At 38.9% G+C, this 13,434-nt stretch overlaps 2 protein-coding genes across 5 annotated transcripts in view; one reads left to right on the forward strand and one right to left on the reverse strand.

Annotated features, from left to right (window-relative positions):
• Nucleotides 1-13,434, forward strand: part of ZNF385D (zinc finger protein 385D) — an 889,598-nt gene that overhangs the window by 712,670 nt on the left and 163,494 nt on the right. The window lies entirely within an intron of this gene.
• Nucleotides 12,215-12,483, reverse strand: LOC102155971 (60S ribosomal protein L38-like; the record flags this gene model as incomplete). Its single annotated transcript, XM_038571333.1, has 1 exon — nucleotides 12,215-12,483. A coding segment is annotated over one exon (213 nt), but the record flags the coding sequence as incomplete, so codon positions are not given.

Genomic DNA, 13,434 nt, shown 5'->3' on the forward strand with positions numbered 1-13,434 from the left:
GCCAAAGGTGGCGCTAAACCGCTGAGCCATCCAGGTATCCCCTGAACCTGTTTTCAAACATGAGGTTTACTGCCTCTATTCTAAAAAAAAAAAAAATGATAGCTCCTCTGGTTGAGAATATTATTTTATCATCACTTTGTTTCAGTGACAAATTAGAAAAGGCTGGGCAGCCCAGGTGGTTCAGCAGTTTAGTGCTGCCTTCAGCCCAGGGCCTGACCCTGGAGACTCTGGATTGAGTCCCACCTCGGACTCTCTGCATGGAGCCTGCTTTTCCCTCTGCCTGTGTCTCTGCCTATCTCTCTCTCTCTCTCTCTCTCTGTCTCTCATGAATAAATAAATAAAATCTTAAAAAAAAAAGGCTAATAAACATTTTCTTTTTCATTTGGGGGCAAAATTTTTAAATTGTTTTTCCCTTTACCATTACATTTTGCTTGGAACATCTATATAAATCATTTTGAAAGAACATAGGAATTAGTTTAAAGATGCAAGTCTTAGTTAAAATGAGCCTCGGCTATACAAGTATTATGGCTGTCATCAAATAAAGTGAATATTAAGCAAAATGCACCATTTACTTTACACTAAAAAGCAAAATAATAATTATGGCCAAGAGAAATTAAAAATAAGCCCTCTTGAGCTATATAGATGGGACTGAATTGAAGACAATTAATTTCACTGTATAGATATATAGACTATATGTATATCTATCTCCTTTTTCTTCCTATAAAATAAAGAAAAAAACAAAACAGGATGTGCAACAGAATTATCTCTAGCATGTGTAGAGCCTGACCAAATACTGTTTGGTGTGGGGCTCCTGTCTATAAAACAATTTGGTTACAAAATGTATTATAATATCCATGGGCCTATATGAGGCACAGTGACTTATTGAAGAAAAATTAAAATAATGGGTAGAGAAGAGCTACCGATGTATTTATTTATTGTCTAGTCAGTGCACTTTAAGATTCTCTGCAGGGCCCAGACACCATCTCTTCCTGTTATTGTCCAATGCACCATTCCTTGTGGACTTAGTCTCTCCACACTGTGTAAGGAGGAGGGAGCAGCATTATTACAGTGCCAGAGTTCTTGAAAGTGGGTTTATATTGAAGCAGACTAGATCTTGTTGCTTCTGATTTTCCCTAACACCATTAATTTAAGGGTTGTTATATTATTACATCTGGTGAGCTGCCTTATCCCTTGTGCTCCAGGGGAAGATTGGCTCCCAGTGACCCTCTCAAAGCTTGTTACTATGTTTTCCCTTAATGATGAACAGAAAATGCAAATCTTCATGGGTATGCCAGAAAGTGCGAAGGATAATTCTTTTTGGTCACTTCAAGTTTACTGTTTGAAATTTTCTAGCCTAAATGTAGAATATCTTACAGTATGTTTCAGACAATTCAGGAGGTAATCACTGGCTTTCTAGAATGTGATCTCTGTCATAGGGGCCACCCCCTTGCCAGCCACACAAGGCCACCAGCCTGGGAAGTGATGGCCTGCGGGAAGAGTGACAAGAGCAGTTCCATCCTGGCAAAAAGTGTCCACCCTCATCAGGCCCTGCCTGAGGTGACAGACCAGCCCAGGGCTGGTCTAAGGACGTTTCCCAGGTCTGAGGGATGTTTTGACTCCTGGCCCTGACTAGGAGAATCTGATCTACATGGCCTGAAGATTCTTCTTTATTGAGAGCTACAAAGATGAGCTAAATTCAACACAGATAATTGATTTATATTTATGAACATTTTCCTATCTGTAAAATCACGTAAAGCCTTTAACATCTTAATACCCCCTTAGTAGGAAGGAAGATCATGTCCTATTACTCTCTTGATGGATGAGAAATCTAAATTCTAGAATTTTTTTCCTAGTAAGTGACAAAGCTACAATGTCACCTTTGATCTTTTCCCTGAATATTTAGGACTCAGTTTATTCTATCTCTTGACTTTTTAAAAATTTGCCTTCCCTCTGATTTGTGAGGTTCAATATGAATCTGATTGAAAAAAAAACAAGTTTTGCACGTCTAGAAAGTTTACAAACAAATGATCTCCTCAGACTAAGTGTTAATTGTTGTGTCAAGGCAGATTTGTGATATGAAAATTTGAGGGCAAATTCTCTTAACGTTATTTTCTAAAGCATTGTTTTGTTCTTTTTTTTAAATTTCTTCCTCCTCAATCACATTTTTCCTATTGAAACAGATTTATCTTTTATCTGTGACAAGACCTAAGGGAGAGTTTATTACCTCAGAGTCTCAAATTGTGAATTTGTAAAAAAAAAAAAAAAAAAAAAAAGTGGAAACTCTTGGTGCCTTTGTAAAAGAAACTACCCTTTAAAAAAAAAAAGGATTGGGCAGCCCAGGTGGCTCACCAGTTTAGTGCTGCCTTCAGCCCAGGGTGTGATTCTGGAGACCAGGGATCAAGTCCCTCTCTCTCTGTGTGTCTCTCATGAATAAGTAAATACAATCTTAAAAAAAAAAAAAAGATTGTATTTATTTATTTGGCACAGAGAGAGTGTGCATGAACATAAGCAGGGAGACCCAGAGAGGGAGAAGCAGGCTCCCGGCTGAGCAGGGAGCTCGATGTGGGGGATCAATCCCAGGATTCTGGGATCATGACCTGAGATGAAGGCAGACTCTTTTTTTTTTTTTTTTAAGATTTATTTATTTATTCATGAGAGGCACAGACTGAGAGAGAGGCAGAGACATAGGCAGAGAGAGAAGCAGGCGCCTTGCAGGGAGCCCGATGTGGGACTTGATCCCAGATCCCCGGATCACGACCTGAGCCAAAGGCAGGCGCCCAACTGCTGAGCACCCAGGCATCCCTGAAGGCAGACTCTTGATGGACTGAGCCACCCAGGCACCCGGAAACTGAAGCCTTTATTTAAATGCAAATTGAGTTTCTTCTTGACTGTAAAGTAACAAAGCACATGTCCCTGCTAAGAAAATAAAAGCAACACAAAAATGCTAAAGGATTAAAATCCAGAGGAGCAATCAATTTCCCCTTATGTGCTAAGGACCAAACAAAACACACACACACACACCCCCGTAGTGGTAAAGGATTGGAAAGGATACTTCAAGTTAATTCAAGAACAGAAGACATAAAATTAGTAATCAAACTGGGAGCTTTTTGTGATGAGAGCAGCAAATGTGCTCCAGTATCTCTTAAGATAACACACTACATTCATTTGTCCTCGGTAGCTAATTTGACTCGCCCGTTTTACAGCTGGTATGCCTCTGTTCCTGCATTATTAGCTGAAGTCCACGTTTCCTGCTGAAAGGTTGTCCTTTGTGGTGATCATTTGCCGCTGCATAAAACAAACAACTTTACACAGGCACACACGTGGTCGCCCGCACGCTCGAGCATGCACACACAGGCACACAGATTTTTTGAAACGGATGGCACAGTGAATTGGTAGTTTCGTGCTCACTGTATCGTGAACGCTGTCTGCATTGTCATCCCCAGCAGCCACTGCTTTGGTCTGCCTTTAATGGCTCTACTTAAGCTTTACCCCAGCTGCTACTAAGGTATGTTTTATTTTTTCCCCCACCACAAACTATTTTTTACAGAAGAATGTTAATTAGTAACTGATAGATATAAAGATTGCCAGCGACAGCCCATTAATTCCATTTAGTTTAATAGGACTTAGAACTTAGCTTGCAGTACAGCTGTATTCAGACTGGATTATAAATGTAATTTTTTGCATCATTAACTTCCCTGATTAATCTTAGACAGCAAATGCATAATTATCAAGGGAAAAAGCCACCCAGTGTTTGCAGCAAAGAGTCCAGCTCTCAAAGTTGTGCTTTTGCAGCCTCCTTATTAACATCATGGTAGGTAGCCCAGGTTTTTATAAGGGAACAATTGCTTTCCATTGCTTAACATTAACCTATGCCGGGTACTTAGTACTTCAAAAAATAAATAATGTATTTGTGGTACTGTGTGTGTGTGCGCGCGCGTGCAGGCATGTGCACAGGACCCATGCACACTGTCACACTGCCTTGCTTACCTACTGTGTCTGGTTTGTGATGAGTTCCCTTACAAGGATTTGCAAACTAGTCTCACACCATTAATAGTTTGCATATGTAGCTTTCCAGTTTTGGACTTAAAGGAGTCAGCTATGCCTCTTGAGCCCTTTACGGAAAACTGCCTCCTACTGTGACATTTCAGGGATGACATGTAAAGAGGCAGGCTTCGTGTCATAGCCACCCTAGTTTGCTGTTGCACATGTGACTCTGATTCAGCATATTGGGCTAAACCAAAACACAGACACCGATAGGCTGAGGGCATTCAGATGAGGAAACCAGTGGCCTGAGACTGAAACACTTTGTCGTTCTGTGCCTCCTGAAGCTGAAAGGACAGGCCTAGGTGCTAAAGGAAAGAGGCCCTGGCAGAGAGGTAGCCTGAATCAAGGCTGTAGGCAAGGGCTGCTTTGGAGGAGACTAATTATCGGCTTGTTAGTATAAAGTGGCACTTTATTAACATAAAGTTTGCTGCTAAGGAAGATAGAAAACATCTCACCCCAATCATGTGTTTATTCACCACCAAAAAGAGCCACTAAGAAGGGAATGAAGACTCTCTCTCCGTGTCTCTCATGAATAAATAAATAAAATCTTAAAAAAAAAAAAAAAAGGAATGAAGAGCTGAGGAGGGAGGGACGGGAGGAGAGAAGATTTTTTTAAATTGGCAAAAAGAAGAATCTTCTCTAATGCGTTCTTAATGTTTATTTGAATAATGATCAGCCCCAGTTTTGCTGTTTTTCCTCTGTTTTGAACATAAGAGGTAAGGGACTCAGGGCTTTGCTCCTTTGTGGCCTCAGTTTTAAATGTAAAGTAGCCAGACATCTCTGACAAATGTAAACTTCCTCATTACTGGATTTCTGGTGCACTGATCATTGCTTTCTGAAATAACTTTCCCTTACCCTGAAATACGTTCCAATGTTTGGTTAGTAGGCTCTAGAATACTTACAATGATGATTCTGATGGGCTGTCAGTCAGGTGATACATACCTTTGCTTTATCTTTGTTAAAAAGCATTGAAGAGCAAAGCCTGGTTGGTACCCAGAGCAGGCTGTGGTGTCCATCCACGTGAAGTGATCGCCCCCCACCCCCTTCTTTCTCAAGTACAACAACACAGTGGTGCAAAGGCTGGTGAGGGACTTGGGTGGGAGTTATAGGAACAATTTAGGGTTGTAATTGCTAGAGTTCCTATCTTCTCCTTATTAATGGGTTCCCAGAATCTCCCTATCAGATTCAGAATATTGTGGGCTCCTCCTCATCATGACTTCCTCAGTAAATCTAGGCTGAGAACATTAAAGCAGCCACAGGTTTTGCAACCTTACTGCCATTCCCTAGAGAAATAGAGGCTTCGGGGAATTCTTAATGGAGTAGAGTCTGGCTTTTACAGCATTGCTGGTATTAAGCAGGAGAACAATGTGATCATCAAGTTTGTTTTTTTGTTTTTGTTTTTTAAAGATTTTATTTATTTATTTATTCATGAGACACACACACACACACACACACACACACACACACACACACAGAGTAAGAGAGAGGCAGAGACACAGGCAGAGGGAGATGCAGGCTCCATGCAGGGAGCCCGATGTGGGACTCGATCCCGGGTCTCCGGGATCCCGCCCTGGGCCAAAGGCAGGCGCCAAACTGCTGAGCCACCCAGGGATCCCCAGGTTTGTTTTATCACTGTTGTTTTGCCTAGATAGTAAAGTATGAATTTCGAGAGGAAACCTACAGGCATGCCAGGATGGATCTGAATATGTGTGTTCTTGTATGTATTTGCATCTTTAATCACACACACGTAAAGGTTAAGTCCAGAAGAAGACAGCTTTGAGTTTCAAGTTTCCTCAACCGCATTATTGTGTAGTGGGTAGACCTATGTTCCTTTATTGATGGATGCTTTCCTTGTTTAAGATTATTGTCCTTGGTAGTGATTCTCAATTTAGACTTAAAAAACAAACAAAAACCCCTAAGGTATATTGATTTGTATGATGGGATTTTATATTTATTGCTCACTTACTATGCAGTCACTGGGATATAAAGATGACTCAGACACCATTCTTTGGCTTACCTACTTCACCCTGAATGGGGGTCTGGGGGCTACTACAACAAATTACCACTTAATGGTGTCTTAAAACAGCAGAAAGTTATTTTCTCATGTTTCTAGAGGCTGGACTTATAAAATCAGATATTAGCAGGGTTGTTTTCCATCTGAAGGCTCTAGAGAAGGACCCTTCCTGGTTTCTGCAGGCTCCTGGCAATCCTTGACCTTCCTGGTTTAGAGATGCATCATTGCAATCTCTTCTATGTATCATGTGTGAAAGCTCCCTTTGACTCTGCTTTATGGGTACACTTACATAAGCTGTTTCTAGTCTGTTTTTTGGTAGAATTGGTTAGATGTACAGAGAAATACTGTAGTTTGCAAGCTTAACTGTGCCGTTTTACAGAGGTCTTTTTAGGAGTGAAGATGTGTTTTGCTGTGACTAGTTACATAGCATTTAGGGCCCACCTGGGAAATCTTATCTCAGAATCCTTAACTTCCTTACATTACAAAACACCCTTCCCCAGCCCCCAGGAAAAAGGCAACATTTATTCTCTTGTTATATAAAATAATATTCACAAGTTATCGGATTCCAGGGATTAGATATGGCTGTATCATTTGGGAGACCACCATTCAAGAAATTCTTGCCACTATAGAGGTGGCAAGAAATCATTGTCCTGGGAATCTGAGCTTCTATTCACAATAAGAGACATGCCATTTGTTAGTTCAGAATTTAAATCCACAAATGGAGAACCGGAAGGGACTTTCCTGGCTGCACACAACTTCTTAAGAGTGCAGGAGGGAGAGAAAGCCAGTTGGCTGGTTCCTGGTCCAGGTTCTTTCCTTATGGCATGTTACTTGTTTCAAAAAATTTGTCAAGAATACTAGATCTAAGTTCCTTGAAGGAGAGTTTGATGTAAATCAGAGCACATTAGTGCTTGGAAGGACCTTAGCAGGATAACAGGGTGGCTAAGAGCATTTATTCCTGGTTTGAATTTGCTTCATACTCACTTGCTGTTTTGACCGTGGGCAAGATTCTTAACCTCACCAAACCTTAGCTTTCTACATCCGTTCAGCAAAGATTCTCAGGGTACCCTCCCTTGGGGTTGCTCTGAAGAAGAAGTGAACTAATACATATAAAGCACAGGGAGGTATCTGGGTCACAAAAACAGTGTAACATGAACTATTTAGCAAGTATCTTGTCCATTCAGATAATAGATACAGAGACATAATAGATTACGCACATACCTTGATCTATAATGTGTTTCAATGAAAAATAAAAAAATATTTAAAATTCTGAAAAAATAATAGAAAAAGAAAAAAAATCTTGTCCAAATAGCTGCACACAGGAGGTCTTAAGAGTTGTGACTTGTTCAGGGACACACAGCTATTGAATAACGGAGCTAGATTCAAACCCAGCTCTCAGGACCCTCGTCCGGTTCTCTGTACCCAGCATTACTATGCCCCAAGTGCTTACCAGAATGCTCTCATGAAGAACTTAGCTTATTGTTCTGAGCACATGAGAGTTGAGACACTTTGCTCTTATTAAATGGAGATGAAAGTTTGGTATCCTTGGTGGCTAGGGAAGCCAGAGTTCTCTATTACTCAACTCATTAAGGTTTATAAATGTAGAAATTGTTATTGATGGAACAGGTCTCAAGGACAGAGAGGAGATTGCTGAAGTTCATGCTTTTGCAAAGAAGGAAAATATCAGGTTTTATTTTTAAAATATGCGGTAGGGGCAAAAATCAATGTGTTCTAGTAATTTAGTCAAATGGTTCCTTCTGACTTTGTTGAGGCCTTCAAAAAACAATCAGTGAACACGAATTAATAATTTGGCTATTTGCTGCAATAAAGAACTGTATTGCAGATTCAGAGGTGATGAAAATGTGTATATTCTTTTCATGACACATTGAAGTTCCAGCTTCCAAGTGACCTGTATTAGTAATTTCTGTCTTATTTGTCAAAAGCATACAAATAGCACAAAAAGCATTTTGTCCTACACATTTCGACACCAGAGACTGCAATGAGCAAGCCTTGCACGCGCGCGCACACACACACACACACACACAAGTTGTTCCAAAGCAGGTCACCATTGTTTGTAGACATTTGAACAAACCACTTACTGAGTGTAACAAGCAATAAGAAATAAGCAGGAGAATGTGAGTTGTTTTTAATTTTTTTTTAAATGGTAAAACTAGTTGGATTTAAAGGCTAGAGAAATATTTGTGACTTGCAAGAGTAAATATGCCCTATTTGGTAGAGGTCATTTTAGGAATGAAAGTGTGTTTTGCTGTGACTACTTATTTAGCATAATAGAAGTTCCCCAGCCTCCTTCAAAAACTCTCCTGCAAGGAAATTGATTTTCTGATGGAAGGTACTGAAGGGTATCTTTAGCATCAGTGGAGAAGCAACTAATTTAGCACTATCAGTGAGTCAGATGTCTGTATGTTCCCAACAGTAAACAAGAATTAAGCCATTCCTTACCCTGTTTCTATTACCCAGATTCCTTTGCAAGGAAAAAGCATGAATTGTGGCCACCATGAATTCTCAAATAACCTGATAATATATGCTCTCACTTCTTCATTTTGCCATTATTTTTATCACATTGTGCATATTATATGATTACAATTAGATATCCTTTTCTTTTTTAAGTCTTTTATTATATTCATTTGGTTTTTTTTATTATTATGGAGAAGGGTAGTCTTAAGGTGATTTCATTTTTAAAATTCTAAGAGATTTCAGCTTGTTTAAAGAGAACAAACTTGATGCTTGATTACAGTTTTTCTTTTCCTGTTTTCTATGCATTAATTCTATTCCTTAATTCTTCTATTCATTAATTCTGATTAGCCTTTCAGAAAGTTATCTTTTCCTGTCCTACGTAAATAAAACTACTCAGATTCCTGAAGACTCATTTGAGTTAGCTTGTTATGCCTTTTCCTCTCTTTCACTGAATAATGAGGTCTTTTCAAATTGATTGGTTTCTTTAAATCTCTCTCCAACACATACGTACTCACATAGGACTGCAAAAAAAAAAAATGTAGTGTTTTAAAGTTGAAAAAAAAAGGTCAAGGACTTGGCTAGGGGGCAAGATTAATAATATTAGGAGATGAGAGCAAGAAACAAAGTGAAATAAAATTCTATTTGTTGAGTTCTTGTTATGTGAAACTCTGTGTTTCATTTGAATAAGGAGCCTACAAGTTTAAATACGGAGCTGTGGCAAGGATGCCTACCTGTCCACCAAAAAGGTGTTCCAAACTTCCATTGTGTGAGCTTTTGCTGGGAGGGGGATACTCCGGGATACTAAATTTCCCAGTTCTCCTTGTGAGCACAGCCGTATGTCCAAGTTTACCTAAAGGGGGGACTACAAATGATAATTTTATACTTCAGGCATAGCTGAAGGAACACACCCAATGTTATTTTTCTCCATAATCCTTTCCACTTCTGTGTGACTGGAATCAAAAAAACCTCCAGGATGACAGTTTTGGATTGAACTGTGCCCCTCACACCTCAAAATGTATGTTGAAGCCCTGACCCCCACTACCTCTGTATTAGGAGAGAGACCTTTAAAGGGATAATTAAGTTCACAGGAGGCCATTAGGGTGGGCCCTAATCCAATTTGACTAGTGTCTTTACAAGAAGAGAACAGTAGGACACACAGGCACTGCACACATACAGAGGAGAGGCCATGTGAAGACACAGCAGGAAGGTGGCTGCCTGAAAGTCATGGAGAGAGGACTCAGGAGAACCCAAACCTGTCAACACTTTGATCTTGGACTTGTAGCCTCCAGAACTGTGAGAAATCAAATTTCTGTTGTTTAAGCCACTTATTCTGTGATTTTTTTTTTTTTTTTTTTTTTGCAGCCCTAGCACAAACTCATACAGGGACCTTGGAAACCACCTGTTAAAGCTGGTATAACCTTTGTCATCTAGGATTCCTGAGTGAACAGAGTGGTGAGAGTCTCACTTCAGACCTGCTCTCTACATTATCTTGTGCACTATAAATAAACCTTCCCTAGGGTCACCTAGCTGGCTCATTTGGAAGGACATGTGACTTTTGATCTTGGGAGTCGTGAGTTCCAGCCCCACATTAGGTATAGAGATGTCTTAAAAAAAAACAAAAACAAAAACAATAAAACAAAACCCCTAAACTTCTGTGTACTTAAATTATTGTTATATTTGGAGTCTAATTGTTAGAGCAGTTTGCCTCTCCAAACTAGCAGAGGTGGTTTCCATGTCCAACAAATTATAAGGGCAGAGATTGATTGCTCAAATAAACATGGATGTGGCATGCATGGAAATGAATTGTGTGTTCATTCCCTCCCACAGCAGCTTTTCTAGGATTCATTCATATGCTTGGCTACAACTTCCAACCTCAATATTATCACTCTGTCCCTATCTGATAATGCAAATCTGCCTATTTATTGTTTCAAGAGTTTAAAGGACCATTTAATGAATAAAGAACAGAGTCTATGTAATTACATTGGAAAGTTCACTAAGGGTCTTGACAAAACTTCATGTGATGTGAGGTTTTCTTTTCTATTATCAGTAATGCACAGAGTAACAACAGAAATGTAAGGTCTGGGTTTAGATCTCAATATGAACCAATTCTAAAAAGACTAGCACTAAAAGTATGTGTCTAAGAGAGGAGGGATGAGATTTGAAATCTATGGAGACAGAAACTGGTCTATGGAATATACCTCTAAATCTTATAGCTCAAGTATAAAAGAAACTTAATAGAAGTGTCCCAAATTTGACAAGAATCCCAAAAGTTTACCTTATAAACTATTATCTTATAAACTTAGTCAACCAAACCAGAAGACTGATTTTGCTTCTTTCATTGTCTTCATTGAAAACTATAGTATAAAATCACTGCCATTGAAGAAGTCATCAAAGAGTATGTGAGATGTAGAGGGCTGTTATCAAGTGGGTGAATTAAACATATATAAATTTTTTTTCCTGAATTTTATATTTGTGTTGTCTGTCAGATTTTCTCTTTTTAGGTTTGAAGTTTGTTATAAATCTCCTTATTATAAAAATATTATTTTTCTAATCTACTTTTTGTACTTGATAGTATGTATTCTTTTTCTTAAGATACTAAAATTGTATAAATTTCATCTGTAGGCCCCACAAAACCTTGAATTTGTGCCACTAATAAGCCTTGACATGAACTCTCTGGTGACAAGAGCCTCCCACCCCACCCTAGGGCCCTCCTTTCAGTGCAGGGAAGCCTACCCATGACAGTGTTTATTATGCTGTTAATGCTGTTATTATCTGTTTGTTTGTTTTGGCTTAACTCCTGAAATCAGTTGCGACCTGGCTCTGCCTGGGACATGGAGACAATGTTCCATTTCAGTTCCATGTATTCACAGATACACAGTGGTGTTATAAGGAAGTAGGTGTGAAGCTCAGCATTTTTTTAGATTGTTTCTATTAAAAACTATAATGTTTTTAAATGAAACATGAAAGATTTAGGGAAGGGATGCCTGGATGGCTCAGTGGTTGGGTGTCTGCCTTTGGCTCCCGGCGTGATACTGGAGTCTGGGGATCGAATCCCACATTGGGCATCCTGTGGGGGGGCCTGCTTCTCCTTCTGCCTGTATCTCTGCCTCTCTCTCTGTGTCTTTCATAAATAAATAAAATCTTTAAAAAAATAGAAAGATTTAGGGAAAAATACGTCTCTTTAAATAGGATGCCTTTATCTTTACTAAGTTTGTAAAATTGTATCATCATTTCTGAAATTAGTTTACTTGTGGGTATATAATGATTAGAAGCCAGTTTTTTAATTCAGTTCTTTCTTGTACATATTTTACATTTACTATTAAATTCAAGACACTTCAAAGTTGTTCTTATGAATACAGAGTACTGTTAGGTACTGAGGGTTGGACTATAGAATCTAAATCAGTTGACTTGGACACATGGTGAGTTAGCAGTACTGTTAGATAAGGAGAGATGTTTTTGGGTCTCAACTGAGTCATTTCTCTTTCAAAATACTGTGACATTTAATCTGACTTTCCATTGCCTTTATGTATCTGTGACTGATATAAGAGCTCATTACTCCTTGGTAATTTGATAACTGAATAAATGAGTGAATTCCCATGATGATGTTTTATATATATATATATATAATTATAATATATATATATATATATATATATATATATATATAATTCCACCATGATGTTTTTTTTTTTAAGAATTTTTAAAATTTTAATACAGTTCAAATCAGTGGGCCAGGTTCATTTTAGCTCCTTCACTGCCAAACCTGGGGGCAGAGACTGCTTGAGTTTCTTTGCCTTCTCTTTGTCTGTAATGACCAAAGTATAAAGATATCGGCTGCATCGAACTTTAAACTTCACATTATCCTTATTCTTCTTGATCTTGAAGGATTTGGCGTCCTTTCGCTGGGCGGTCAGCAAGAAGTCCTTGATTTCCTCAGATTTTGCCAGGCATGGCAACGGGGGGCGCAGGGGTCAGTGCGCGGCCAGCACCCCCTGGTGGATTACCCCGGATTGCCCCCCAGGCTCCCCTTTACCGGCAGAGACACTCACCACCATGATGTTTTATATATATATATGTATTTCTCCTATGTGTCCAACTTGAATAAGTCTTAGGTTTAAATCCTACACTGTATAAGTTATATGACCTCCCTGATCCTTAGTTTTTTAATCTGAAAAAAGAGTTAAAAGTGACTGTTTCACAGAACTTCCTGAAGGTTAAATGAAATAACATCAATGAACTGCCTAGGACAATGGTAACTTTTAGTAGCTGCTCACAAGATGTGCATTTCCTTCATTTTTCCATCCATCATTACCTAAGACATTTAAGTCCAGCCTTTATGGAAGTATTATAAAGCGTAACAAGCAAAAGAATATGAGTGAATTTGTGGGAAATCATCTATCTTGCTGTCTGTTAATGTTCTCAAGTATGATGTCTTGGTGATGGTGAAGCACCATGTCATCCTCAGATACTTCTCTCTTTATCTCCCTCTGCCTAATACAACTGAACTTGGTATAACACTGCAGAAAGCAATGGATGATTTATTGGCCTTTGACCATGTATGTAGGTGCATAGAATTGCAGCCAACTTAGAGTACACAGAACGATTTATTTGGGGAAAAAAATTTAGAGCAATTTAGTTGATAATGTCTTCATTCTATATCATAGGAATATAGGGTAATATTTTTAACACAATAGAAATGCCTTTATCATTTCTGCTTTACAGAAGGCAAAATGTGAAGAACAGAGAGGTTAAGACATTGTCCCAGCTCACACAGCTAGTGAACATTGGATCTGAGACTGATACTGATCTTGCCATATGTAGTTTGCTTTTCTTTTTCCATAGAGTAACATAGTAGAAACAGGCTGCCTGGATTTGAAGCATAGCTGTGTATCTTATCTTCT

This window comes from Canis lupus, chromosome 23 (genome assembly GCF_011100685.1).
Source record: "Canis lupus familiaris isolate Mischka breed German Shepherd chromosome 23, alternate assembly UU_Cfam_GSD_1.0, whole genome shotgun sequence".
NCBI lineage: Eukaryota > Metazoa > Chordata > Mammalia > Carnivora > Canidae > Canis > Canis lupus.